The sequence below is a fragment of the Anoplopoma fimbria genome, chromosome 11 (assembly GCF_027596085.1).
Source record: "Anoplopoma fimbria isolate UVic2021 breed Golden Eagle Sablefish chromosome 11, Afim_UVic_2022, whole genome shotgun sequence".
Lineage (NCBI taxonomy): Eukaryota > Metazoa > Chordata > Actinopteri > Perciformes > Anoplopomatidae > Anoplopoma > Anoplopoma fimbria.
Genome location: NC_072459.1, coordinates 13125480 through 13153333, shown reverse-complemented (window position 1 = coordinate 13153333; position 27854 = coordinate 13125480). Strand labels below are relative to the sequence as shown.

The 27854-nt window shown below is 41.5% G+C and overlaps 1 protein-coding gene across 2 annotated transcripts; it reads right to left on the bottom strand.

The window, feature by feature from the left end:
* Window positions 1-97: 97 nt before the first annotated feature.
* pbx4 (pre-B-cell leukemia transcription factor 4) lies at window positions 98-27045 on the bottom strand. Of its 2 annotated transcripts, XM_054608005.1 has the most exons (10): window positions 26565-27045; window positions 22422-22495; window positions 8649-8893; window positions 7457-7647; window positions 7124-7259; window positions 6691-6847; window positions 4639-4641; window positions 4425-4528; window positions 3412-3498; window positions 98-1950 (listed from the first exon to the last, which is right to left on the bottom strand). In XM_054608005.1, the coding sequence occupies exons 1-10, from the start codon at window positions 26747-26749 to the stop codon at window positions 1861-1863; spliced, it is 1272 nt and encodes a 423-aa protein (XP_054463980.1). In that variant the 5' UTR covers window positions 26750-27045; the 3' UTR covers window positions 98-1860. The 2 variants fall into 2 exon arrangements, with proteins under 2 accessions (XP_054463980.1, XP_054463978.1); XM_054608003.1 differs by lacking the exons at window positions 4425-4528; window positions 4639-4641.
* Between the last annotated feature and the right edge of the window lie 809 nt (window positions 27046-27854).

Here is a 27854-nt window from a genome sequence, read left to right as displayed (position 1 = left end):
CTCACTCCACCCACCCTCCCATGACGCCCCCACAACAAACCCCACCCCCCTAAAAAAAAAAAAAAAAAAAAAAAAAAATCAAATCAACTTGAGGCATGACAACACCACACAGAGAGACACAGATACAAATATAATTCCCTCCTCTCCTCTAACTGAAAAAGGTGGCTGTGCACCAACTTTAGAGAGACACAGAGTAGCATTATTACATTGCTGAACGTGGTATTTTTGGTTTTGGTACAACTGAAGGTTGTAGTGTGTTGCCTTGGGCTCACAAGCTTAAATGTTTTTTTTCAAGATGGGGGTGATCTCAGTTGAACCCCACCTGGTGTGTCATTGGCTGGTGGAAGCACCCAGTCTCCGTAACGCTTACAAAGGTGAGAGGGCACCAGCCAGTTTGACTAAGACATCCCAAGAACACTGTACACACGCCCACACAGAGACACACACATCATAGCAATACATGATGCACTTTTTCCTTTTTGGTCTGACTGTAATAATTATACCCTTTATTTTTTATTTTTTTGTTAATAAAAACGAAGCTAAAAACTTGGAAGGTTAAATGAAAACAATAATATCACGCCTAGAAGTCCTACATGCATGGAAGACAGTCACGTTTCTAAATTCATGTCACGTTTGTCCCAATAACACATCAATGCCCCACAATCTTTCCACCCTTCTCCTAACGTCATTTAGATGCTTTATTGAGCTCATTTTTGGTGGTGGCTGGTGCATTCTTGGTGAAACAGCATTAGAAAATAGCCTACAATCAAATGAACTAGTGGACAGAAAGCAAGAAGTAAAGTCTACAAGCCATCTACCAACACCCCCTAATGGTTAGCAACAAAAAGGGCTATTAGTTACATCCACTCAACCAAAGATATTCTCCTCTCTGCCCTTTCCTCCTCCTCTCACCAGCCCTATTATCACCTGCCCTGCCTGGTTTAGAACAGTGATCCCCTTAACTACCCTTTCACAGGTAGAGACACCCATAACAAGGATGCTAACTGTTGTGCTCGACACATCTTTTATGTCGGCTCACTATGAAAACGACTGCAAAGTTGTGAGGTGTGTGTGTGTGTGTGTGTGTGTGTGTGTGTGTGTGTGTGTGTGTGTGTGTGTGTGTGTGTGTGTGTGTGTGTGTTATGGAAGCGGGGGCGCACACACGTTTGTGCATGTCTCAATTAATTGACCTTGTTTAGATCTCCAACAGAATGAAACATCAAGCGATAAAGGGCTGGAGGATATAACAGTGTCTTGTGTTGAGTTGGCAGAGGGTGATCTCGGAGGAACAGATGTTGACAACTACCGGGGCAGCACTTTGGTACGAGCGAGCTGAGCAGAGCTCCGAGGTGATCCGTATCAATAGTTTGGCTGTCAAATGCCAAGGCTTCAAGAGATACAGGCAATCACGCACAGTTTTCCAAAGCAAAGGGTCGAGTGCAGAGGTCAACAGCACATGGACAAGCAGTGTGAGTACTGTGTGACGTTAACGTGCATATACACAATGTACAGACATCATGATCATCTACACAGCTGGGTCAGTGGTTTTTCAAAAAGTCCTTTATAGTAAAGATGTTTTCTATCTGTCTCAGCATCAGTGAGCTCCATCCCTCTTTTATTCTGAGTTAAGGATCTTCTAGCGTTGAAGTGGAGCTGTGGGGTGGAGGGGGGAAACTCCTCCTCCTAACTACTGTTCGGCTGTCCTGTGTTCCAGCACAGTGTGTGTGTTTATGAAATGCGAGCACAGCCATGTGGGCTGTCCGGTTGAGAGACGAGGGGAATAGAGAAAAATGAAGACAGAGGATGGAAGTCAGAGCAGACCGCAGTGGGAATGAAGAGATGGCAGGAAGAGCCACCGAATCAGTTGGAGGTGTCCGAGTGGATACTGCCAGGAGGACCGGGAGGAGAGGTGACCGAGGGGGGGTTGGTGGTGTCCTGCCAGCTGTTAGCCTGCAAACAGTCGGGGAAGAGAGTGTTCTGCATGAAGGATTTTTATAAAAGAGTTGTCTAAATCAGCTTTATTTGTGCTTACAAGACAAATGATGCAGCTGCAAGATAGCTTACTGGGTAGGGCCCTATGATATCAGCGAGGAGGAAAACACAGAGGGAACCACGGAATTGAATGATTAAAAAATGTAATCAGTTGTAAAAAATGCGTATTACCGTGGATTATCATAAGAATTTTTTTTCAGTACCTAAAATGAATTAAAAAACTAATCTGCTATATTTTTGGTTTTGTTTACGGGCACGCTGCACCTCTCTCTTCTGCTTTCTGTGTTGGTGTTTCAACAAAGGCTCGGCTCCTCAAGAGGCATATTTGCGTTGGCTCGGCGCTCGCTGTTCAACGACGCGGGCCGAGAGGCTCGTCAGTGCGTCATCAAGCAGGCTAAATGTCTGACCTGTTGGTGAGCGACGCCAATGAGAGTGCACGACACGCTGAGGGGACGCTTGTTAGTCATCCCAAAAAAAAAAAAAAAAAGGAGGAATTGAACACTAACAGCTAAATTTAGAGCACTTTGTTTTATAACTGTATTGAACTTCTTCTTTGTTAAGCAAATTATCAAATTCATTGATATTCAATACAATTTTTATATTTTTTCTGAATTGTTGAAATTTGATTATTCCACAAAATGTGCTTAAATTGTGACTCACATGAATCACAGTTGAGACCCTACTGACTGGTTGCAGACAAAAATGCTATTAATTCTTAGAACTATGATTTGGTTACATTCAGCTTGTTTTCAAGCACTCAAGTAACCACGTTACTCAAAGAAATCAGAGAAAGTTTAAATGTATGAATTCTTTGTTTAACATATATTTGGCAGACAAATTCTCGTTCACAGGACAAATCTAGCTGGGGTAAGTTTTTTTTTTAATTCCCTTCCCCAATTACAGAAACCAGGTTTCTAGTTTTGTTGACCCTCAAGAAATCGGCTTACTGGAGAAAACCATTAACTCGGTTACATAAGTGAATGCAAACACACAGATTTTTCAGCCCCAATTTATAAATTATTAAAATGTAAGTCTGCGCTAAAATAATTAACAAGCAAAATGCAGCTGTTGGTTTATTGTCACATCCAAGAAAGCATTGATTTGATGATTGGCTAGTTTAAGTCTCCTATATGTTGAGGTTAAAACTGGCCTGAAATAGCTTTAAACCTATAACTGTTACCATGAATGTTTTGAACTGTTGTCCAACAGCGTTTAAATAACATTATTTGTTTGAATCTTCACATTGTACATTCTTTTTGTGATTATTTTTTAACAATTGTTATGTGAAACAGATATAAAAAATGTTTTATTAATTACGCGCAAAACGGAGTAGAGCTTATTCTAGGCAAGTATCCTGGCTACTAAATGCAAACTTATTCATCAGCTACAGCACAAAAGGAGCCTTCTGTTGGTACTCACATCCAGGCGATGAGGGGTGTAGAGGCCACTACCCGACAGCTCCTCATAGCCGCCCGTCAGGTGTGTAGCACGGTGCAGGGTATCCACCTGTCAGAGACGAAACACAGCCACAAATTTGAACACAAGTCAACTAAACCACAGGCTGGACAGAGGAATGATAACGTCCACAAACCTCTGCTGTATGCATCAGAGCCGGTCTGTATTACTGGCTGCTTTGCTGCTAGTGACCCTTGTCTTAATTATTAACAGTGGGGTTTTTTTCAGTCAATGCGATTACTAAACATTGTGGCTCACCTATTAACTTCATGACTCTCCATTAAACCACTGCTGCTCTCATTTCAATGAAACGAAAGACCGCAACTGAAGCCAAAATGCCAGTCTTATACCTTTGTTTATGATTAATCTATTAGCAAATTTCTATATAATGCTAAACAGCAGAAATGTGTGGACTCTTCCAGCAAAGATAGTTTAGTTTGAGGACATTTCCTCTTGGACTACATTAGGAGGTGAACATATGAAGAGATGGGATGGAGGAATGTGTGGAAAGAGCAGGGAAAACAAGGACTAGAAAGACAGGTGGATGTTGGAGGTGCAGGACAACCTAGAGGCAGAGAAACTGATTAATCAGACGGGTTGCTGGTTCAATCCGAAGATATTCCAGCTCTATATTGACAACTACAAGCGTCTTGAGGAAGGCCCTGTGCTCTCTCTAGAAGAAAGCACATGGGTAGGGACTATGTGAACATGTACCTATAGATACGCAACAACAAACTGACATTATTCCTCTTAAATTAAGCCATTAGCCCCTCAGGGCTCACTGTACAAGGCAAAGAAGGGTCAGTTTGTGTGGTTTTCTTTTGTTGGGGGAGGAGTGGATGGGGCCAAAGGTAAAGTCAGGACGGGATCTGAGGTCGAGGTCGGAAGGATCTACTCTAAGGGTAGGTATCCAGGGATTCATGGTAGGTGGGGTTAACGGCATTGAGGTCAACTCTGCAGCTGTCCTCAGTGCATACCTGCGGCTGTAGAGAGGGGGCGATGTTGAGACCCTCCCCGTTGAGGGAACGCAGGCTGAGGTAGGCGTCGCCTGTGTGAGACAAACTGTATGACCCCGGTGACCCTGCAGGCAATATATATAGCCAATATCCAATCAGCTCAACCACAGTGTCATAGGGTCAAAAGGTCACCACTGGTCATGGACATCGACTGAAAGAGGTAAATTTTAATAACCAGCTTCAATATTCGGGTCAATGTTCTCAGCCAGCGTATGCGTAACTCATTATTCTACTAGCCGGCTTCAGCTGCACACACCAACTGCTTAAATGTGTGCGAGCTGGAACCAAAAAAAACAACAGGTGTATATGATTCAAAAAGTTGCAAACATATTTTACAGCTGCAAAAAAACAAACATTTTTGTTAAGAGTAAATTTGGTTTCTTTGGCGGAGCTGCCCTTCTCTGCGTATTACAAATTGGGGTTCTTGATAAAGGATAACTTAATGTTTCCAGAGGTTGGCGGTTTTGCCAATCATTGTTGGCTAAATTCCATTCAGGGCTGTACATTACTGGAGGACATGAGGGGTTTCACTTCGCGGACGTATAAAGACTACAGTAAACTTAAATCCCCTGACAGTGTAAAGCTACTATCCGACAGTAGGATTCACTGCTCGTGTTGTGCTCTGCTTTATCCACATTTTTTGGAAACCCGAATGTTTACAAAAGAAAAACTTTTTGGCATTCAGATAACATTGTTTATCTTTGTTGGCTTTAATACTTTGTATAATGAATGTATCAAGTCATATCTATGTCTTTAATTTAAGATACCCAGTGAATTGATTCAATTGGGTGTCTGCCCATAGATGTTGCAATCATTTTGCATTCTGAGTATGCATCTCACCGTAACTGTTTAAATGTGTGAGATTTGGTTAAAAGCTTGATGTGAAACGCACAAAATAAACTGCAAAAAAAGAGATCGTGATTTAAACTATGAACTATGGACGATTTCACATATCTGCTCATCAGTGACTTCTGAGTAACAATTCCTCTTTCTATATTAATGATTTCCCTTTTTATCCCCATCAGTCAAAAGAAACATTTCCTTTGGTCAATGCAGCTCGCAGCAGCAATGCCATTTTTGTGTCTGTGAATCTCAGATGCTAACTTAAATGTATATGGGGCATTTCTGAAAACATCAAGTCTCTTGTGCTGAGATTCACTTCTTATTTATAAAATGTATTTTCTCACAGACCGCTTTTAGTTTAGTCATACTCTAAAAAAAGGTTTTAACAATCTGGCTGTCCAAAGTGGTCACCATTTATTTTGAGTCCACTGACGCCACGTTGAGGAGAAGACTAAATGAATCAAAATATCTGAATGAAAACCTACCTGATCTATTCAGGTTCATTATCAAATTGTTATTTTTTTCTATAATAACTATGTGATGTGTGTTGAAAAATTGTTTAAAATTAAGAAAAAACTACATAAACAAAACAACAAAAAAGCAATTAAATAAATAATGAATAGCGACTATTTGGAGAAAGAAAATATGGGAAATGGACAGATAGCACTTTAAGCAGACATCGGGTGAGTCCTTCAAACTGATACTCATGAGTATCACAGCAGTTCATATTACATTGTTTGAAAGTATATGTTAGAAAAACATTTGACACACAAAACAGAAAAAGATGATTACAAATTGAAGTCAACCACACTGCACAAGCCTCAGCTTTCTGGTCCAAAATAACTGTTCTTCACACCTTTGACATAGAAACTAAATGTGTTAAACCTTTAAATAACATTACCGACTTCTTTCTCGTGGGGATTCTGGTTTTCGGTTCCTCGACAGTGTTGCATATTATCGTCCAAATTTATTTATTTGGAAAATGAACTTCTTTGTTAGTTCTGAATCCTTTATTTGATGCTATGATTGACACAAAGTTTGCTGCCATGACGTGAAAGTTGGCACTACCCTGAACAGCTGGCTTGCTGAAGCAGTACATAATGAGTTAAGATTGTGTCCTGGTTTTTAAAACTAGTGATTTCATGCTAAATAAATAGGACAAAGTCACATGACGCTGAACACAGTGCGGGGAGTTGTCTGATAGCTCATTTGCAGTGTACAGTGTGGAATTTACTTTGAACAATCAAGTCCGTCCTTCATGCATTCATAGTGTGGTTCAATGGGATTCAGTTGTGTGTACGAATGAAAGTGTATGAAGAGGAACTGAAGCCGGTTAATGGGAAGTGGCCGTGCTTTTGGGTAGACAAGATGGAGAATTTTGTACCTGAGTTGGGTGTTGCTGGAGAGTTAGCCTGGCTAGCCTGCGCAGACACATTGGCAGCATCCACTGCCGTTTTAACTGCGTAGAGGTTCGCTTCCTCCTGGAACTTACCGATGTTCTTCTTGTAGCGTATTCTCTTGTTGCCAAACCAATTAGAGACCTGATGGACAAATGGATGTCAGATAAGCAAATTCAGGGTTCCCCTTTGCATTTATTTAGCAGTTGTAGCCCCCTCAGCTAAAACTAATGAACGTGGATAAGGACCAGCTTTTTTTTTTTTTATACATATAACAGAAAGATATTTTGAAAAACAGCCTTTTTAAAAGATGCTTTAAAAGTAAGTACTGAAACTGATCTTGAAACAGAGAAGTAATAACCTCAGCTTCCTCAAAAAATACTAAAATAGTCCTGGATAATAGCTGTGTTAGCAATTCACCTGAGATACAGTGATCCCACACTTTTTGGCCAGTTCCTCCTTGGCTTCCTCACTTGGGTAAGGGTTGGACAGGTGGGAGTAGAAATACTCGTTCAGCACCTCCGTGGCTTGCTTGTTGAAGTTGCGTCTCTTACGTCTGACACACAGAGACGAGATAATGACCAACATGCTTGAAATGTGGAGTCTTATACAATGTCAAGGAAATAACCAGTTATCTTTACACACACACACACACACACACACACACACACACACACACACACACACACACACACACACAGACACACAGACAGACACAGAGACACACAGAGAGAGAGAGAGAGAGAGACAGACCTGGCGTCAAGGAAGCGTGAGCGCAGAATCATGACAGCCTCGCAGGTGCTCTGTTTGAGCTGCATCTGAATGGAGCTGAACTTGCGGTGGATGATGGCCACCATGCGCTCAATCTCCTTGGGTGAGATGGGCCGCGTGCGAGACTGCTCTCTCAGCAGGTTCATTACATGGTTGGTGAACTCACTGCAGGCCTGGACCAGAGAGAGAGAGAGAGAGAGAGAGAGAGAGAAGAAGAAGAAGAAGTTCAACAGGACTGTAAAAAGATAGACCAGGCGCAGATTCTGTCTGGTGTCGTGACATTGTTTTGATGATGACATGTCTCGGCTGTCTGACTCTTCTGACTCCTCTGTCAACGAGCCTTCATCTTTTCAAAGAAAAATAGAGCAATACCACAATACTTTCTTTTGGGAGTGAGCAGTAGCATTGGAACCATAAAACACAGTCTACAGTAGTGGTTCTCACCAGGAAATGACGACTGGTGTAATAAAGAATCAAGAGTGATAAATAGTGGCTTTGCACAAAAAGCCAAGAATTCAGACTTGATACGTGATAATGTTTGTCCATGTGGTCTTGGAAAGAACATAATCTCAATGTTTGTTTATACCAATTACAAATTTATTGTGTGTGCTGAAATGTAACAATGCCAAAATGACTTTCCATGCTTTATAAAGAAGCCACCTCTTATTTAAGTAGGTCAATTATAAGTAAAGCACACTGTAAAAGGACTTGAGAGTACACAGGAATGCACAAAGAGGAAGAGTCCAGATACTTATTCAACCTAGTCTAAAGCTTTTGTTTTCACAGATCATGTACTGGCTGGTGAAAAGTTGAAGTCACCTGGTTTACTCTCTGTTTGAGTGAATGATACCTGCAGACACTCTGCACACTGCCTGAGGCATGATGTAGTTGCCAATCCCTTCACTAAGATTCATTTCAAACAACACTACAGCACCTGAGAACAGTAATTCAAATACCTCCAAACATGGAAACATGTAATCTGTCTTGTAGCGTTGCATTGTTGGAATACAAACCTAACAGCACAACACTTTCCTGTCATTTAGCACAAGACTGTTGCCAGATCGCCAAACCCAGGTACACATGATTTATGTTTTTCTCTCCAACAGACTGACCTAAATACATTTAACATGTAAATAATGTCTAACAGTGTATGTTAGGTCGGCTCTGCACACACCTGCTCGTACTTCTCCAGCTCAGAGTGATAGATCTGGCGGATCTGGGCGAGCTTGGCTCTGTAGTCAGAGTGTTCGATGCTGCTGTCGGTCGGTGAGCCCCCTGCTGCTGCTGCAGCTGCAGCCGCTGCAGCCGATCCTCCGCCCTTCTCTGGTCCTGACACACCCTCCGCTAGCAGCATGTTGTCCAACCGCATGATCTGGGGATCTGGGGGGTCCTCCTCCTGCACACCTCGTATACTCAGCACTGGACAGAAGAAGGGAGAAAAGTATAGGAATTAGGCAGGCAAGGTCAGAATTAACCTGTGTAGAAAATGTGTGTTTTTGTTACAGACTGTCCTTTCTTGTACGGAGAAAACCGGTTTAAAGTTGAAAAAGTTTTGGGGAAAACTGACAGACCACACATTTCCCTTCAAGGGGAAGGCCAATACTGTGGGTTCTAGAGGTGCATAGAAAGACACTTTATCACTGCTAAAATTCAAAGAAGTGCAGCCCTGTCAAAACCCAGTCAAGTTTCTCCCCTGAGTCATTGCTATGGGTGCCCGGCTGAATTCTCAATGAGCCTGAACTTCTCTAAACCAACAGCAGAGGGCAGTGTGGTCCCTCTGTGGCAGGCTGCCAAAGATAAGGGCATGAGGCATGGGACAAGTAATGGGAGTGCATGTGCTGTCACTATGAGCCCCAGTGGCCATAAGTATAGTTATCAGTTGCTGCTCTCCACCACTGCATTATACCAGGACCTCTGTCAGCCTGCAGCCATGCTCTCATCTCTCTCCCTCTCTTTCTCACACACACACGCATATATACACACGCACACGCACACACACACTTACAGATACCACTCTGTTACTGAAAAGTTTAGTACGGACACCCATCTTTTCTTCAGAGCCTAAAGCTTTTAAAATCGTTTGCCCCTTCTGCTTCTCAATCATTCAACTTCAGAAAGTAAGAGTAGAAACTTGGTGTCATAATTCAATATCTTGGGTATATTATGTACTAAAAGTCCATTTGTTTTGTAAATCACAATAATGATATGAAACAGATGGTTCTCACAGAACCAACACACAAATTGAAAACAATTGAAGAGGCTGTTACTTTTTTTGCATGTATTAACTAAGTGCTTTTTTATTTATAATTAAATACATTGCATATGAGAGCTCTAATGCTTGGTTGATTAATCAACAGAAAATGAAACACGTTTAACGAACTCTTTTGACTAATTGAATAGATTTTTCACTAATGTGAGGATACCCTGATTTCTTCTGTTCTCAGAGCACTGTAAATAATTAAAGAATTATTCTTAGCAGCCCTACGACACATGCCAACAAAATAATATCACTAGGATTTTTTACTGCCGTAAGTTTGTGTACAAGAGTAAAATGTCGAAAGAAATAGATTTTTGATGAATCGTGGTCTAATATAAAGTCAAGTGAAAAAACTTTGTAAATGTGAAATATTGCCTCAACCACAAACAAACTAAATAGTGTGTCCACATTTATGTTGATCTTTATAACTGGAGACTTAATTAATGAGGTAAAAGCCAATTTAAACAGTGTTAAAATCCAGACAGGATTCTGAAAGAGACAGACACTAACAATGCGGATGACAAGATTAATCCCAGTGGAAACTGGGTTAGGCGTTCGTCCTCCTTAAGGATTACGCTAGTTAGTCAAAGCTCCTAATCAAAGGTTGGGGGGTGCATGAACTCACTCATTCATAGCTTGCCTTGTTAGGTAAACTTTTAAAATCTAATGATTCTTTAGTTGTTGTCAAAGTTGTCCTGAAAAATGGCGCTTAAAAAAACTAAAATGCTGCAGTGGAGCAGTCAGCGCTAACAAATGAGCAGAGCTGTACTATAGCACTAACAGATGTGAAAGAAATGAGGACAAAAACTGTTTTGCTTAAAGTTTCCAAGTGCTATGGAGCAGATGAGTTTTCTGCTTTTTCAAACTTCATTTGATAAATGTGTCTGTTCCACCATTTAAGGCCTCTCATAGCAAAGCGTCCAACTTTTCCTCCCCTTTTTTTTTTTCTTGTTCCTTCTTGCCTTTTTTCTTTCCCTCTGCTTAGGTCTCCTCTCTCTCCCGGGCACATTCCTGCTCTGCTGCTCCCCCATCTCAGGGCTCAGGAATGCAGCAGACCCAGCCGCCTGAACTAATGACCCTGATTCGCCCATCTCTTTCCCTCCTCTTTTTCTGTCCTTTCAGTCATTCACAGGCTGCACTTCCTAAACAGATCACCTATAGCATAATTATAGAACAACGACAAGAGGAATTTGTTTTGTACCTGTTGAGTCTATATGACTCTTTGGGTACTTTGACAACACTTTGATGGCGGTTAAAGTTTTGTGTGTACTGACTAAATTTAGGCTATTCGGCTGAGGACGGCTCTGATTGTATGTGGTAAAGTGTCGGGTTGATCTTCACTGTACTGTTATCACTGAGAAGTACAACTGACCTACAGTGTAGAGGGCAACTGTGGCTCTTGAAGCTTCTCACCTCTCCCTCCTCCCCTTGGCCCCCACTCCTCATTATGGCCCCCAGCTGTAGCCTAATGCCCCTACATTCCCCTAATTACTCCAATTAAGCTGTGATTACCCACAATTGCACTCATGCACAGTCTAGTGGCCTAGTGGTATTATAGCAGCTGTTGTGATGAGTTAAGATACTGCACAGAAAAAGACCATATGACATAGTTACATTCAAACGATCTTCCACTCACAAACAAACCGTGACTGTCCTAAAAAATACAAATAATAATATAAATTTATAGGTCTGAGAGCTGGCTCGCTGTTTTGCAAAAATCCAAGCAGCGTTTCCTTTTGATCAACTGGCTCCTGACATTGCCGCTGGGCTGGTTCTGTTACTGAGAGACTAAAACTCAGAGTGCTGTAAGTAATGATACTTAAATCTGCTTCTTTTCTTTTTTTTTTTTTAAATAAGAAGACAGCTTAAGGCCAACAGCCTGCATCCACAGCTCTTAGAAATCACACTATTATGCACACGCTACCACCCTAGCTGGGCTGTGTGGCATTGAGAGACGGAGCGAGCAACACATACTATGAAATATTCAGGGTATCCAGCTGGGCTTTCACTGCATACATAATCATTCTCATTTCTGCACAGCCAATGTGGAAACGGTGTGCTGTGCAGACGCAACACACAATATATGAAGTGATGCAGGTAAGGGTGAACAACCTAACCAATAGTGTGGTGCTGTACATTAACTGTAATGCCTTCCACACATAGGGAAAGATAAGACTTAAACGCAGTCAGTATATCATTGCTCAGCTCACAACACAAGCTTTATCCTTGTCTGTCTTTTCCCTCGCTAGCATCCCCTTTTTCACTCTGTCTCCCCCAACACACATCCCCTCCCCCTCTCCCTTTCAGCGCACCCCCACCAACCTCCCCCAGTGCCCCCCCCCTCTCTTTCTCCATTTCAGTCGAGTTCTCCATGTGAGCCGCAATCCCTCATGCTGTCAGCCCCCCCCTCCCTCTCTCTGTAGACAGACAGGATTAGCATTTTAATTGCATCAGCTCCCTTGGGTATTCTCAGCCTTTCACTGGGAGAGAGCAAGGGAGCGGGAGAGAGAGAGAGGGAGAGGATAGAGAAGGAAAAAAGGGGGAAAAAGGTAAGGAGAGAGAGAGAGAGAGAGAGAGAGAGAGAGAGAGTAGAAGGAGAACCAAGGAGAATTGAAAAAAGGAGTCACAGGAGAAGATATGTGTGAGAAAGAGGAAGAGACAGAGAGAGAGAGAGAGAGAAAGAGAGAGAGAGAGAGAGAGAGAGAGGCTACAGAAATATACAGAATCCAGAGTACAGACGTGCCAGAGAGCGAGCTAGCCAGAAAGAGTGAAAAGATAGGGCTGTGAAAACATCAGTTTTTCCCTTTCATTACAGACAGAGAATTCAGATAAAGAGAATGGGCCATAGAAAGATGGCTTTTACAATGAAAATATGCTACATGAATATGCAAATTCACCGCACAAAAACAAATCTCAACTGCAGCTCTGGAGGTGCGATAGGTAAAAACCCTGCATAAGGGTATTAAAACAGTTTGCAGGATATAAAACAGTGAAGGCAATACAAATGCAGCCAGGGAAAATAAAAACTGGGGCCAATCTGCCTAGTCTATTTAACACGATGCTTTCAGATTTTCACCCTTAAAAACAAATAGAAACCAAGGCACGGATTTCTGTACCAAGCATGGCCCTGAGGATAGTTGTCTAAACCCAACAATGTTGAATCTGGTTACCATGTTGAAAAAAAAAAAATGGTACCTTAAAAGCTACTAAAAGGAACTTTCATTTTCTGTTGACTTTGGCGGTCCCTGTGGACGTAAGTGGTAGTGTTTCAGAGCACCAGAGTCCATTTAGTAAACCTCTCATTTTATTGCTGTAGGGTCCGACAGTTTGCTACGCTCGATCCTATCGATCAATAATTTTCTTTCTAATAACTTCAATTGACAACGAGGCTCCAGATTAACTTTTTTTCCTTCCGTCCAGGGACTTCATTATTGTATCCCATAGTTGTACAGTACCAGTCAAAAGTTTGGACACACCTTCTCATACAATGGTTTTTTCTACATTGTAGATTAATATTGAAGACATCCAAACTATAAAGGAACACATATGGAATTATGTGGTAAACAAACAAATGCTCAACAAACCAGAATATGTTTTATATTTTAGATTCTTCAAAGTAGTTGAATGAGAAGGTGTGTCCAAACTTTTGACTGGTACTGTAATTTGCATAAAAACACACAATTCAAATGATTATATTAATGATTGAATTAGTATTTTAAATAAGATATTATAAGCTGCTTAAAGCCAACCTTAGTGTAAAGAAGTTAAACAGGTCATAGTTCCCTCTATAATATCCATTTATATAGCTTTGAAAACATCTCTTTCAAACAACTGTGTTTGTTTAAGTTTATTTTCTTTAAATAAAAAAACAACAACTCAATAATCTGTCTGTTAGCTCTGTTATAAGCAGGACTGTTCAAGGGAGAGACCCAATGTTTTTGGCAGACGAGCCAATCACTGCAATTACTCTGAGCAGCATGCATGGGGATGAATTACGTGATAACAGGTGTCTGATTAAGTTAGTTGCTCCAAACGTTTTAAGGCCGTTCCTCTGCAGCCTATTTTGGACTTGCAGTTGTGCAAAATGATGAGCTTTATGCCTTTTTCACTCCTGCTGAAGAACTTCCACACCGACGACATGTTTTATTCGTCTGTGACGTTACTGTTTGTGCCAACACAACTCTATAGCCCCCTGGTGGATGGCTGTTAGTTCAGGAAGCGCTTGATTCGATATGCAGCTGCGTAGCACTTTATTACACATTAATACCACAGTTAATACCAAAATCGTGATAGAGACTAACAACCGATTAATTGTGCAGTCCTTGTGGAAGTGCTACAAAACCCAAACGTGACCAGAACTAATCTGATATTTGTAAAATCACATGTGCTGATATCACGACTAGCAGTCTTTAGTGAACCGAGTAGGAACCTTGATGCCAATGGCACTTTCTTTACTAAATCGTATGTTGTAACAATCTATTAATGTCAATTTTCATGCACAAGTTCCTCTGTGCATATAGTCATTTGATTTACTGTGCTATTTCGGTAGAATATGGGTTGTCAAATAAGGGCTTGGGTGAATAAAATGTTGCCATGGGCGAGTTGTTGAATATGGCATTAAAAATGAATAATTTCCCTTATGGGCATTTTGCCAAATGGAAATTGGGTATAGCTAAATTTCTACTGTAAATTCCACATATAGAATGTGTACCCCACTCTATTAAATTGACGTTTTTGTGGAGTTCAGTCTACTTAATGAGCCTTATCCATATGTCCATTCCTTTAAGCAGCTCACGCTAATCAGCATCTGTTTGGGTTGAGTCCTGTTGCACACAGCCCCCCACTCTGACACATACACAAACACACACGCACACACACAGAAACACAAACACTCACAGACAAACAAACAAACACATTCAGTAAGTATCCAGAGCAAACACAGTGTGGTCTGATTAAGGTGAGAATTGGAGAACTCACACCTTGGGCAAACACAAGACATTCATTAATCAGCCTTAATTAACGAAAGAGAGAGACAACGTGTACCCCCCTTCAGTGGTCATACACAAACACACCGTCACACAAACAAAAACACACAAAAACACTAATGAGGGAAAGATCCATTTAGGTTGTCACTTAATCTGCACAAATAGAAGGCAATTAAGGATCTACAATTAATGTTGCCTATGTCTATAATTTATATGAATAGTTTCCAATAGACATTCAAATAGTTCTTCAGGTCAAAAGTAAAAGTAGGCTGAAAACGAATGTAATCAGCAAATAAAAGATGTATTTAAGTTTAGGAATACTGGCAATGAGAAAATTAAAATATAGTTAGCAATCAAATTCAAATTACTATCATCCTTCTAAAGCAGTAAATTGGAGCACATGTAATTATAAATCAGCACATATTAAATCCTTAAAACACAGTTTTGAGTCTTCTATTTCTTTAATTAAAGCTTGACCCATCAAATATACCAGGTTGATATACTTCACAAATACAAATCACAATTTGGGCCAATAAAATGGGGCCAATAAAATGTAAAATTCATGTCATGTGAACAAAGTCACTTTATCATATACAATGAAAATGGCCAATTAAGAGTTAAGTTAAACCCCCTAAAATAAGACTCACAGTATACTCAAAAGGTCATGTTTTGTGCTTTTGCGTGGGTAAAACTTTGGGCTTCCGTCACTTAAGTGTTTGTCTTGCAAGCTCATCCAGATAGCATGGACAGCATTAAACAGACCCTGAGTTGCAGAGAGAAAACTGGCATTTGCTCATAGCTTTTGTTCAAAAGTAATCTGAGAACAACTTGATTCAATTTGGAGCATACCGCCAGCCGGACTGGTAACCGAACACACATTGATGTTATTTTAAGTGACTAGAAAATAGAAAATCTTTTTCAAGAACCTTTTTGGTATCAAAAAAAAAAAAATGAAACAAATAGTGTTTAAAAGGTTTATGAAACACTGTTGAGCGCCCTTTACTACATCACTAACATGATATCCCCAGTCTAGTACGGTTCGGCAAGCAGAGAAAAAAAGAAGAGACAAGGAATTAGGAATTTGAAATGTCACAGGAGGAAGAGGAGGATGACGAAGAGCACCTAGGCAGGAGGCTTGTTAAAGCACTGCTCCGATCTTCCCCCAGTCAACTCTCATCAGGCCAGCTGCCTCCTGTGCTCATTAGCACAGACTCTTAAGGAGCTCCTAAAGACTTTGTGAAAAATGAACGCTCATTTGAGAGGTCGTTAATTTGCACTGTTATGCAAATTAGGTGGCAATTAAGCGATAGATCAGAAGAGCAGTGCCCATTTATAACAAGTGAACAAGCATTATGACACAGTCAGATGGTGCCAGAGAGAGCCGAGGCTACATGGTTAGTCTGCACAGGTCCGATGTACCAGTTTAGTAAGGAGTAAAATCACTGTGTCTGCAGTATGTCTGGCTGGTCAGGGTAACAATTTCCCAGTGGTTTTACAGGAGGGTATCCTTAACTGGCTCTGCTAACCTGTGCACACATACATGAAAATGCATATCACAAACGGATGGATACACAAACTAATTATCCTCCCAGAATATGGATTTATTCTGGATTAGCAAACAATACAACATCAATCCATCCATCGATACTAACGAAGAGTGCCTCAAGCTTAAAAGGAGCATAGGTTTCCATTATCTGTAATAACCTAATGCATACTGCTAATCTCCCCCCCCCCCTTTACTAGCCGTGATGTTTCCATCTCGCCCCTGCATTTATGACATGGTGTGAAATATACAAACATACTGTCTGGGACAGCATTGTGCACTACTGCAGAGGGGTGGAAGGCTCCCATCAATTGTAATTAATCCTTAATTAGTCAGGATTAGGAGCTAGGCTCTGGCACTCGCCCACCCCACCGCCACCAAACTAATGCAATCCAGCTGAGACCACATTTGCATATCTTTGATTAAAGAGACGCCTTCTTCTTTTAAGAGCAAAGCCTAAAAGCAATGTGAGGCAAAGACATGCTGAGAGGGAGAGCAGATGAGATGAAGCGGTAGGAGTCCACCCTGTGGGTGCTCCTTGACCAATACTGATGGGTCACTCAATATTTCCTGGTTTCTTGTTTTTGGGCATAAATTCATGGGAATTTATGGATACAAAACAAGCGGAAAGCGTGCAGAACATGGCGCCTTGCTTATCGTGTCACTCCGGCCAATGAAATTTCAGCAACGTCTGTCACCAGTAAGCCCGCTTCCTGAGTGTTGCTGAGTTTTATTTGTTGGCCTTTTTAATTAAGTAAGTAACCCCAGTGAAATACGGATACGAATAAATCTTTATTTAATTTTCTGTTTAATTTCAATTTCTAGCACTCAAATTGCAGCAAATGGCCAAGTGCTTTATCATTGTTGACCCAGGTTATTCGCTCCTCTTCCAATAAACCCTAACCCTACTGTTCTGGCGTCAAAGTGTATATGTTCGTGGTTAATTAGATCAGACAGAAAAAAAATCCTAGCGTGGGCATTTGTGCTAATAGAACCATGCAATTCATTAACACAATCTGTGTCAACTATTAAAGGGTTTTTTTTCGTCGTTCATATCCATTTAACCTGAAATACTGAGTGACAGCGAAGCCAAATCACTGCTCTTGGTGAATGAGGGCCGACATCATGTTGCAGCAGACTTGAAGGTGAACAATTCCACCGAGTCTTTCCCGACCTACAAACACTCCAGAGCGCAGTTTCCCTTGTCAATATACAGAGGCCCAGTTCCTACAGGAATTATACCACATGGGGAAATCAGTTGGCCCACACACCATTAGGCCTACGCTGAAGGTTGGGGTGCGCTGCCTCCCAACTTTGGGTTGGGTGGTGGGGGGTGGTGGTGTGTCTGTCAGGGCCAGGGGTCTGTGTGATATTAGCCGTCTGCCAATCTGGCTTGGGGAATGGACACCGAGTAATTACTCCTGCTCTTACTGCCTCATCAATCTCCCTGTATCGCTCCTGCAACCCCCCCCACACACCACACACTATCTTTTTTCATTCTCTTCTGCAAAGAGGTCGGGGAAAGAAAAAAAACAATTGAGTGGCAGGACAACACAAAAACAACAGAGAATCCTGAAAAGCCAATGAGATAATCCGGCACCACTGCACAGTGAGAGTAAATATAAAACTGACTCTTAAAATAGAATACCAGAGGCTTTGACCAAGGGAAAAGTCGGTGTTGCTATACGAAGGTGGGTGACCTGTTTTTGTTTTAAACCAGAGAGACAGTAAAACTGACAATGCAGGCTTGGTAGCCTCACATAGGTCGCATTTCTACCACAGACTATTTTTATCTTGTTACTGCTTTTGGCTTAAAAGGCAACGTATGCTTTCCCCTCATAAAAAATATAATAAGACTTCCCACAGGTTCCTAACAACTCATAAAATTTTATGGCTCTGTTCCAAATTGGGCTCTTTGAAAACTAATAATAATTAAGTTGCTTTAATGAGGCATGTGATTCACTGGACTTCATGTACTGTAGTCCGTCAAAGTCTGTGTAATGCAAACATCTAAAATCAATCGTGATGTTGAAGAGGTTTTTTCCAACAGAAAACTGAATGCTGCCAACAGGATAACACTGGTGTGTGATGTTCTGTTAACTTTCATGCTTGGCTTCTAAAAAAAAAAACAGATACAAATTTAAATGAGATTTCTAAAGGTTCTAGAAAAGTGTTTGCTCTGGCTGTGAATTAACATCTGGCAAACATGTGTGACTTTTAATGCTCTTTTGTTTAGGTGGTTTTACAAATACAATCATGCTGTAATTCAATTAACATGTAATTGGGACCATTTTGTTGCTGAAATGGTATTTACACAGCGTGAGGTGCCAAGGTAGGACAATGACTACATTACATGGTTTTCAAAAACATGACGACACCATATGAGCCGATTTAACATACTTTGTTTCATAGTTTGGTTTTACTCTCTGAAAAGGGTGTGTGCTAGTTTATGGTATTAAAATATAAGGATCTATTAAGATACGCCTTACACTACAAAACAAAAGAAGGGGCTGCAGTGGTGTTTAAGGGCTGCTAAAGGTTACGGCATAGATAGAATATGAACCACTTTAAAGGCTTATTAAATGCCAAGCAGCTGCATGTCAGTTTATACTCCTTTGACGTAGGATTGTATAACTCTGGACAGTCAATGCAACAGCCATATTTTTTCTTCATCACCCTCTTATTCATATTAATTGTATTTGTAATCATTGATAAGACACTATAACTAAAACAGGGGACGCTTTTATATTAAATGTAACCAGAAATAGCACTGAAAAACATAAACCAGAGAGTGAGTTCATGGAGTAAGCTAAATCTCACCATTCATCCATCTTGTCAAAACATTAATAGGATGTGATGATGGGTTGTCAGCTAGCCGCTTTGCCAACATACTAGCTGAGCGCTGCTGGCTCTGCTGGCAGAGCATCGACAGAGATTTTGGTGCTTGTAGGTGTTTAGAAAAATGAGACCTTTCCATCCAACATAGGTAAATATCAGTCAAATTCAGGCAATGAATGTGATCTAAATAACCTCTGACAAACTCAGAGACTGGTCAGATAATGCAAAGAGAGTGGTGAGTGGGCCTGTGTGTGTGTGTGTGTGTGTGTGTGTGGTGGGGTGTGTGTGTGTGTGTGTGTGTGTGTGGGGGGGGGTGCAGACAGTAAATACCCAGCGCCCGAGACACATTGTTAGTACACTGGCACAACTGGGCACCTAACAGAGCCATCAGCTGGCTCAAGTTAACATCACGCTGGCTACAGGCCATCAGGATTTACTTGCTGTTAATCCCTCACTGCTGCTGCAGAATACATACGAGTTGTTGTGTATAGATACATAAGAAACATAAGAGTGGTGACATTTACTTTTAATAATAAGAGATGAGCTAGCCGTTTCAGTCTTACACAGGTAATCTGTTCGACAGTTTGCCACAATTTCTACACAGCCATCTAGCAGCATTATAGCAGAGTTGTTTATCAGACAGCTTATCAAGATGAGTGGCAAGTGTTGGGGTGTGAACTTGTCCAAGTGAGGGGGAGGAGGGAGAGACTCCGAGCTAAAAAAATAAACTGTAAAGCTTTAATTCCGCTTGAAAATCTGTCCAAAAATAAACAACTGGGAATGTTCAGGCATGAAAGACAAGGAATTGAGCAGGGTGACGGAACAGAGTGAGTGACAGATCCACTGTTGTCGTGTGTAAAGCACAGGGAGTGCATAAAAGTAAGGAGAAACGCCTCAAACATACCCAAACTTAATGAAAAACTTCTGAGAGTAACTGCAGTGGCTTGTGAGAGATTTTGGCATAAGCTGTCCCATTGCACCAAGAGCTATTTTTACAGCAAATACCCATGAGAGCGAGGGAGAACAGAACGGAGTTGAAGCAAAGCCACTGGCTCTCAACTTTGATCATTTCCCGTCTTTCTCCAAGTGCCTTAATTTCTTTTTTTTTTGAGTGTATCTTTAATAAAGTATTAACAAGAATCAAATTTCACGCAGATGGAGGTCATGTTTAATGTGAGAGCTCAGGACAACGCAGGCACTGTTGTAGGATGGGGGGTGGGGGTGTTTTGGAGGGGTGGGGGGCACTGGCATTTGCGCAGAACATTTCCTTTACAATGAAAACAATCTAACCAACTGCAGCACTCAGAGGAATTCACCTCCCATCCCCCACAACCCACCTCCCCCTCCTCCACCACCACCACCACCATTACATTACCATATCAAAGCCCCGAGTTCAGAGCAAGTCTTCCCTTTCAAGAATGGGAGCGAAGCAGAGGGAGGGAGGGGGGAGAGGACAAGACCGAGGCAGTAAGAGTAGACCCAAGACCGAGTTTGCTTTTATCCTTTTTCGGTGTGTGTGTGTGTGTGTGTGTATGTGTGTGTGTGTGCAAGAGAGACACGGTGTGTGCGTGGGTGTGCCGACACAAGTGCATGTTTGTTAGAGAAAGAAGACTGCAGAAAATCTGTGGAGCTGCTAGAGGACTACTGATCGGGTCTTCCACAAGCTGCACTGAAGAGAAGTCAATTCACATTCCGGAGGCACATAATGGGGCCTGCAGGGGGTCTGATGGAGTAGCAGCGAAATGCCAAAGCAGGTACACAGTGCAGTTAGGAGGGCACGACGTGGCAGATGGCCAGCAGAGTACAGGCAAAGCCAAAGATCTCTATATCTCATGGTTGGCATTTTCAGCTCGAGCATGAATCTTTTGTTAACCTACCTCTATGCCTAGTCTGTCCTTTTTCTGCTCAGCTTACCGTAAAAGTACTCACAGACACTCTCTCTAGTTTGCCGGGAGACTGAATGTGAAAATCAAAGTGAATGGCATTAGGGTAAATAAGACCACTGGTTGCCTGGGAAACAGTGTACCCTGCCCCACTCACTCAAGCCTAGCCTTTACTTTTGTCCAATCACTGGAGAGCAATAATACATTATTGACAAAAGGGCCACAACGGGCAGCAGTGCAGCATTTTCAAATCGTATTTGAACAAGAGAGGTTTGCTGTTGGAAGATACACAAGGCAAGTGAAAGAGAGAAAAGCACACGGAAAGACAAGAACGGAGAGAGACTGGCAGAGGGAGAGGATTTAAAAACGCACCCCATTTACGCTACCATAACCATCAATCTGCCATCCATCCCAGGCCTGCGCCTTTGAACCACACTAGAATCTGTCAGATAGCTGACTTGAATAGCTAACAAGATGAGAATAAGAAGCGTGTTTACTTTGAATAATTTTATGAGTAAGAGCAAATCTGAGATATTTACAGAGGCAATAATTTCCTGCATTAGAAATTCAGCATTATTTGTTAAGACAATAGTAGAATAGTTTGCCTGTTGTGTTTGGATGAAGACACTGCCTTGATATGCATATCAATTTATTCCCAATACACAATTACCCAACACTGTATCGTGTAGTTGTTCTAATAGAGTGGGATAAAAAAAAAAATCTCTTTGAACTGAAATAGCATAACAGTTTGACTGTAGAGCAATAACCCCTGTGGAGTTTTTCATATCTGCCTGCTGTCAACTAGCTGTGCATGAACTTTCTTTTGGCATCAGGTTGGATTTTTTTCCTAATAATTTGGATATGATATTTTGTGGTAGTGGCAGCAGGAGGCCTTATTACCCTGCTTTAATATAGTAACTATTGCTGTGTAATTCAACCAACTGTAACAGCCTGTTGGTTGCACCATTTATACATAAATACAGAAATGCAGATTATACATCTGTATTCAGGTACTCAAACAAAAAATGGCAATCTGATAAATAAGTGTGTATACTCCGGGTTGTCAGCATGTTCTACATCAAGTTCTGTTGTCTGACTCAAGTTTCAAAGGCACCGATCCACTGAGATTAGTTTCAGCTGGTCAGTGTGTAGTCTGGTCAGCAGCCAAAAGAGGTTTAGTTTCTATAATTACTAGGCCAAAACAAAAAACTGTAATGTATATAAAGAATTATCTTGAACCAAAGCATGCACAATATATGCAGCTTAAATCAGTTCAATTACAAATACAATCAATATTCAATCAATAGAGCTCTATGCAAGGCCATTCACAGAGTAACTTGGTGCCAGGGAGACTGGAACAAAGGCAGACTACATCTCCACATTGGGTTACAACCTGTGCAGACTGGAAAACAAAAAGAGTACGAGTGAAGTAAAAACTCACCCGTCTTTTCTTTGATCTCACAGAGAACGCTGAAGAGGGCTGGCTTCATTCTGTGACAGTTCAGGGCATGCTTCCTGTAAGAGAGAAGAGGGAATAAGAGAGGGAGAGAGCGAGGAGGATTACGATAAACAGACCTCCATCTCAAGTCGTTCCATGTCCTCCCCCATAAAAAAACAGGTAGAGGAGCTGTATGTATTATGCATACAGCATTTCAACAGTGCCGGCCAACACAGCGGGACAGAGCCATGTTGCTTAAAGGCATTTTTTCAATGGCCAAATGCCATTGTCGCTGCAGAAACATCCCCGATGCATCAATCGGAACTAGCAAGAGTAATGCTGTCATGTGGATGCTTTGCACTGTAGGACAGGTAATGATGCCAAACCTCAAGGTCATCATTACGGAGCACCAGGCTTCAGAGTTAATACACAGTAATCTCATTTCTACCTCTCACAGAAAGACCTGTTCCATAAAAGTAGATGGTGAGTTGATTAGGATTAAGTTTCAATTTTAATTTAATCATTCTCGCTATTGCCAAACGGGCTAATAGCAATTAAAAGGAGAAAGGGCAAAACTTCTACAGTTCAGCTTTATTAAATCAGAACACCCTAACATCAAAATGTCCACATCCCTGCACCCACACACACCCATACAGCTTACTTGTGTAATAAAACTCGTAAAACTGGAATGCTGTAACAAAGCCCCGTTCCTAAAATGACCCTAAATGACACTAAAGTCTCTAACGTTAATGATTGTACAAACAGTGCACACCAATTAGATCAGCGGAGTGCTGAGTAAACATAGAACTCCGTTTTAAAAGATATGTTGTTCACATTCAAAAATGTATGAAGGGCACATATGATAAAAAACATGTAACTAAGCATGCAATACAATCATGCTACACACATGTAGCTCATAATGTTACATTATTGTTGTGCTTGTCAGAGAGGTGTTGTTTAACTCTATAGTAACTGTGTTACCATAGTTTGCCGTGCTGTTGTAATATCATGTCGTCTTCTAAATGTCTCTGTTATTTTGTGTTCCTCCTCTATTTTTAGTGACTACTTCTATAGAAGGAGAAAACAAGCATACTGATGTGTTCTACTGAGGCTTGTAAAAAAAACAACAGGCATCATTTATTGCAAAAATAGATGTTGTCAGTGGCAAAAACTTAAAAAGTGCAACATACAGTTAAAAGTTTAAGTGAAAAAAATAAACCAGCATGAGGCCTCCGTTTCTGATGAGAATGAATTGGGAAATATGAAACAAGAAAAACCTTAAGATCACCATGAAATAAAGAATTTCTTGTCCTACTAACATCACTAACAACAAATTGATAACAACCACAGATGAACATGATTTGGCTACACCTGACCTCAACACCAATTCCAGTTGTGAACGTCCACTACAGTATTAATGAGGGGACTATGGGGACTATCGCAAGTAGTGCGCCTACTGTATGCCACGTAGGACTGCCTTTCTGGGAGACTAGTCTGTGAGGCAGTATGGTTTAAAGAGTTATGTGTCTAGCATTAATTATGTCATTTTGTCCACCAATTGTGTCACTGCTGGATTGAGTTGGGGGGAGGGCTGCCATCGGCATGGAGGGGATGAGCAGGAGGGGGAGAAGGAGGTGCTCATGCGGTCCTGTACTGACCTGTGCTGGAAGTTGAGTGGCAGGCCACCCCCTGCCATGCCCCCCTGCTCTCCCTCCCTCTGTGGGGTCGTCTGATCCACCCCAATGCGCCGGCGATTCCTCTGGCCAGCATCTGAACATATGGCGACAGGGTGAGAGGATGAGGGTGGATGGTGCGCAGGAAGTGTACTCTGCAACACCGGGTTCTTGCGCTGCCTTGACCACTCCCCATCCCAACACACTGCCACCCTGCACGACAAGGACGTCATGCTCGCACGAGAGCCACCACACAGTAACTTGTAGATCATGTTCCGAGGATAACAAAGATGTGTGGGGGACAAACTTGATCAGAGTTAAGTATGATGTTGATGAAGACTGTACATTTTAGGTCATACCAACTGCTCTGCTTTATATTATGAAAACTATTTGTAACAACAGACCACATGTAGTCCTGAAGTCTGGTACTTTTGGTCCTTTTACCTGAAGTAAACCTGAGAAACTAATTTTGCACACAGCCTAACCATGTCCTCACTTAAATCACACTAGTCCATCGGGTAATGCTAAAAGCATATGGTTCAGAAGATGAATATTTTATTATCAAAATTGCCTTAAATAGATAATATACAAACTATACACATGACAACAGCAAAGAATTGCACTGTACATACCCCACAATTTGTATCCACTGAACAGCCAGTAGGCTGCATTCTTTTTAGTATTAATCCTGCACATATATAGCAGGAAGAGGACATGCTCTTGAGTGGGAGTTTAAATCAATACAGGCATACAGCAAGGACACCTCTGGCACTTCCGAAGCAGCCACACCTTTAATTAGTTTTTCAGAATAGCCTGTTAACGTCTAATAATAGGCCTGCTGTGATTTCCTACCCTACAATTGGCCCTTTAAATCAAAAATAATTGGAATTTACATTATTTGCTGCACCACAGTTCAACCTTTTGTAAATGGTCTTCACAAGCCATAAAGGATTTTAAAAAAAAGACTGCAAGAGGACAGAAAATGATAGACTGCAATAAATATTCCAAAGCAAAATTATTTGCATGTGTCAATGAAATAAAGCCTGATTAAGCCCTGAAACTTGTACTGAAGAAAAAAAGGTAATCTCCCAGTGTTCATAGGCTGCTGGTGTAGCATCATCCCTCCCCCTCACCACCATCTCATTAATAGAAACTCGATTTGCGGACAGCTGCACTCGCGTACACATTATAGGAGAATTGATTGCACCCAGCACACAATGAAAAGGATGAACACCAGGGAGGGAGGGAGTGAAAGAGGAGTGAATTAATTAAGAGAACCAGGTGGTCAAATGTTGGGTGGAAAATCACTAGCTAATGACACATCACACCGTGGCCACAGTCTCGCGCTGGACGGTTGTCTATTGTTGAAATACTGTCGCTTCATCTCCCAACTGCCCTTATGCTCCTTGAGCCACATGGCAAATGAGTGCGGGTCAGTCGCTCCCTGCAACGCATACTCCTTCAAAATAATGAAACGTAAAAACACATCTAACACAAAACATTAAGTGACGAGTCATATGAATATATATATATATATATATGTGACTGCTGTCATCACAGACAGCACTGGGCTGCTCGCATGGGACAATTGAGTAATCCCCTTACCTTAATGCATCAGCTCATTTGCATTTCAATGACTAATGTTATCGACACTCACATGAGGCAGAGCGTCATTTCTGTAATTAGGCACAAACTAATTGCCATAGTCTGGATTTGTAATTTGTGAAAGCTTTTTGCAATATGACCAGAATACCTATTTTTTTAAACTCACATAAAGCTCTGACGTGAGGAAAACTTAAAAAAAAAAAAAAAACACACATGCACTACGTTAGAAAGCATTTAGTGTGTTGTTGACGTGCTCTTTGTAGTCACACAGACTAATTGGTGTGAAAGGGACATTTGCGTCACTAACGGGATATCGTCCTATGAGCCAATGGAAAGAGAAAAAAAGCTCATGAAATATGTAGGATTTTCTTTAATTGGGGGTTAATAACTGATGTGGTCTAAAAACTAGTACTTTTCTTTTTTAAATAAACAGATCCATGCATGCATGCACAGCTTTAATGTCACGTTCATTCTACACAGCCAGACTCAATAGGGAATTCAAACTTTTTAATTTAACCCTTCATTGTTGCACCAATTATGATTAACGTCATCGCCCCCTTTTTGCAAACAAGCGAGCATGTTTACAAACTACAGTGCACAATAAAGCACGATTTGAAGTAACAAAGAGCCTCCTTCCAAACTACAACAGCACTGTGATGTGGGTGTTCAAGTTGTGCTGCATCTAACGCCGAGTCTTTGCTTTACAATGTAACGTGAAGTTGCATTAATATTGCAGTTATGTTATCTAGATTTACGTGAATGTTTCGCAGAAAAACAATAAGACACACACACACACACACACACAACACACACAACGCACTTTAGCTTAGCTATCATGTGTGGGAAAATGGCTCTTCGCCTGTCTCACCTGGCCTGCGCTTCGTCCAGGCTCTCGTCGGTGATGGCCATTATTTGCTGTAAGATATCCCCTATGTCTTGTTGGGGTTGACCGAGGGACTGCTGTTTCCTGACCGAGTCCGGGTCACCGACATCGGCTTGTGCTAGTCCACCGAGTCCGGTGAGCCCCGTCATCATCCTGGTCTGGTCATCCATACTTTCAAAGAAAACTCGGCGTTTTCCTCAGTCGATGAATACACACACAAATAGCTAGCCTGTTAGCTAGCCAGCAAAGTATTCTCTACGACAAAAACCATACACCACTTCTTACCGTACCCGACAGCGACGACTAGGAAACAGTGACGGGCTGTTGTCGTAAAACAGGTCGCACAGACACGCTTTTACATTCGCTTGTGTGTGTTTTTTTTTTTCCTTCTTCCCCCCCTCTCACGTCAATAAACGCGGCCAGGCTAACGTTAGCTAACCACCGAGTGAAGGAGCAGCTAGGTTAGTAGCCGTAGCCCAGCAGAGAGGCAGCAGGGACACACATGCACGGACCGTGTGAGCGTGCCAACAGCGCCTCGCACATTTTCCAAATTATAAAAAAAAAAAAAAAAAAAAATCCAAAAAAGACAAAAAAATATATATATCAACAGTCTTGATTCTTGATTTAAAAAAAAAAATGAAACTCGCCAATTCAAAAAAAAAATGAAATATATTAAGCGTTCACAGCGTCTCGCTCCAATCAGGAACCTCCTACCAAAACAGCTCGAGCTTCGGGTTTGCCATTGTTGTTGGTGTCGCGCGAGGATGTGGGACGTTCTGGGGCTGCGCGAGCAGTGTGCGTCGCGTTGACCATTGAACTGCAAGCTTGCGGGTGGGTTAATCGGTGGACTACAATAGAAACGCTACTGATATGGATACGTTTATATATTAGCTGGTCCAATGCATCTAACATTAATGTGGTAACACAACCTCCCAGACCCCAATAACTGTATTATTCAAGATTTTCCTCTTATACGGCCATTACAAATGGATAGCCCCTTACGTCATCAGCATTGCATGCTATTATAATTGGTTCAAACCATTTCCCCTGATTAATATATATGGTGAAACCACGTACTTGACATGCTTTTCTAAACACAACTTTGAAATGAATGCTGTTAGACATTGGAAATATTGTTAAGGTTGGTAATTTGAGCTCATCTCAAGCTGTGCACACATCTGTAAATATTAGAACATGTGTATACTAACCAAGGTGTTTGGGCCTTTGCCATTGCACATGTTTTAAAGATTTGTTTAAGGAAGTGTAGAGGTGTAT

Excerpts from the sequence above, each read along its gene's own strand:
- pbx4 (XM_054608005.1), bottom strand. The coding sequence starts at position 26,749 with ATGGATGACCAGACCAGGATGATGACGGGGCTCACCGGACTCGGTGGA. Across the intron at positions 7,648-8,648 it reads AGCTGGAGAAGTACGAGCAG|GCCTGCAGTGAGTTCACCAA; the intron begins GTGTGTGCAGAG and ends TCTCTGGTCCAG. Across the intron at positions 7,260-7,456 it reads TCACGCTTCCTTGACGCCAG|ACGTAAGAGACGCAACTTCA; the intron begins GTCTGTCTCTCT and ends TCTGTGTGTCAG.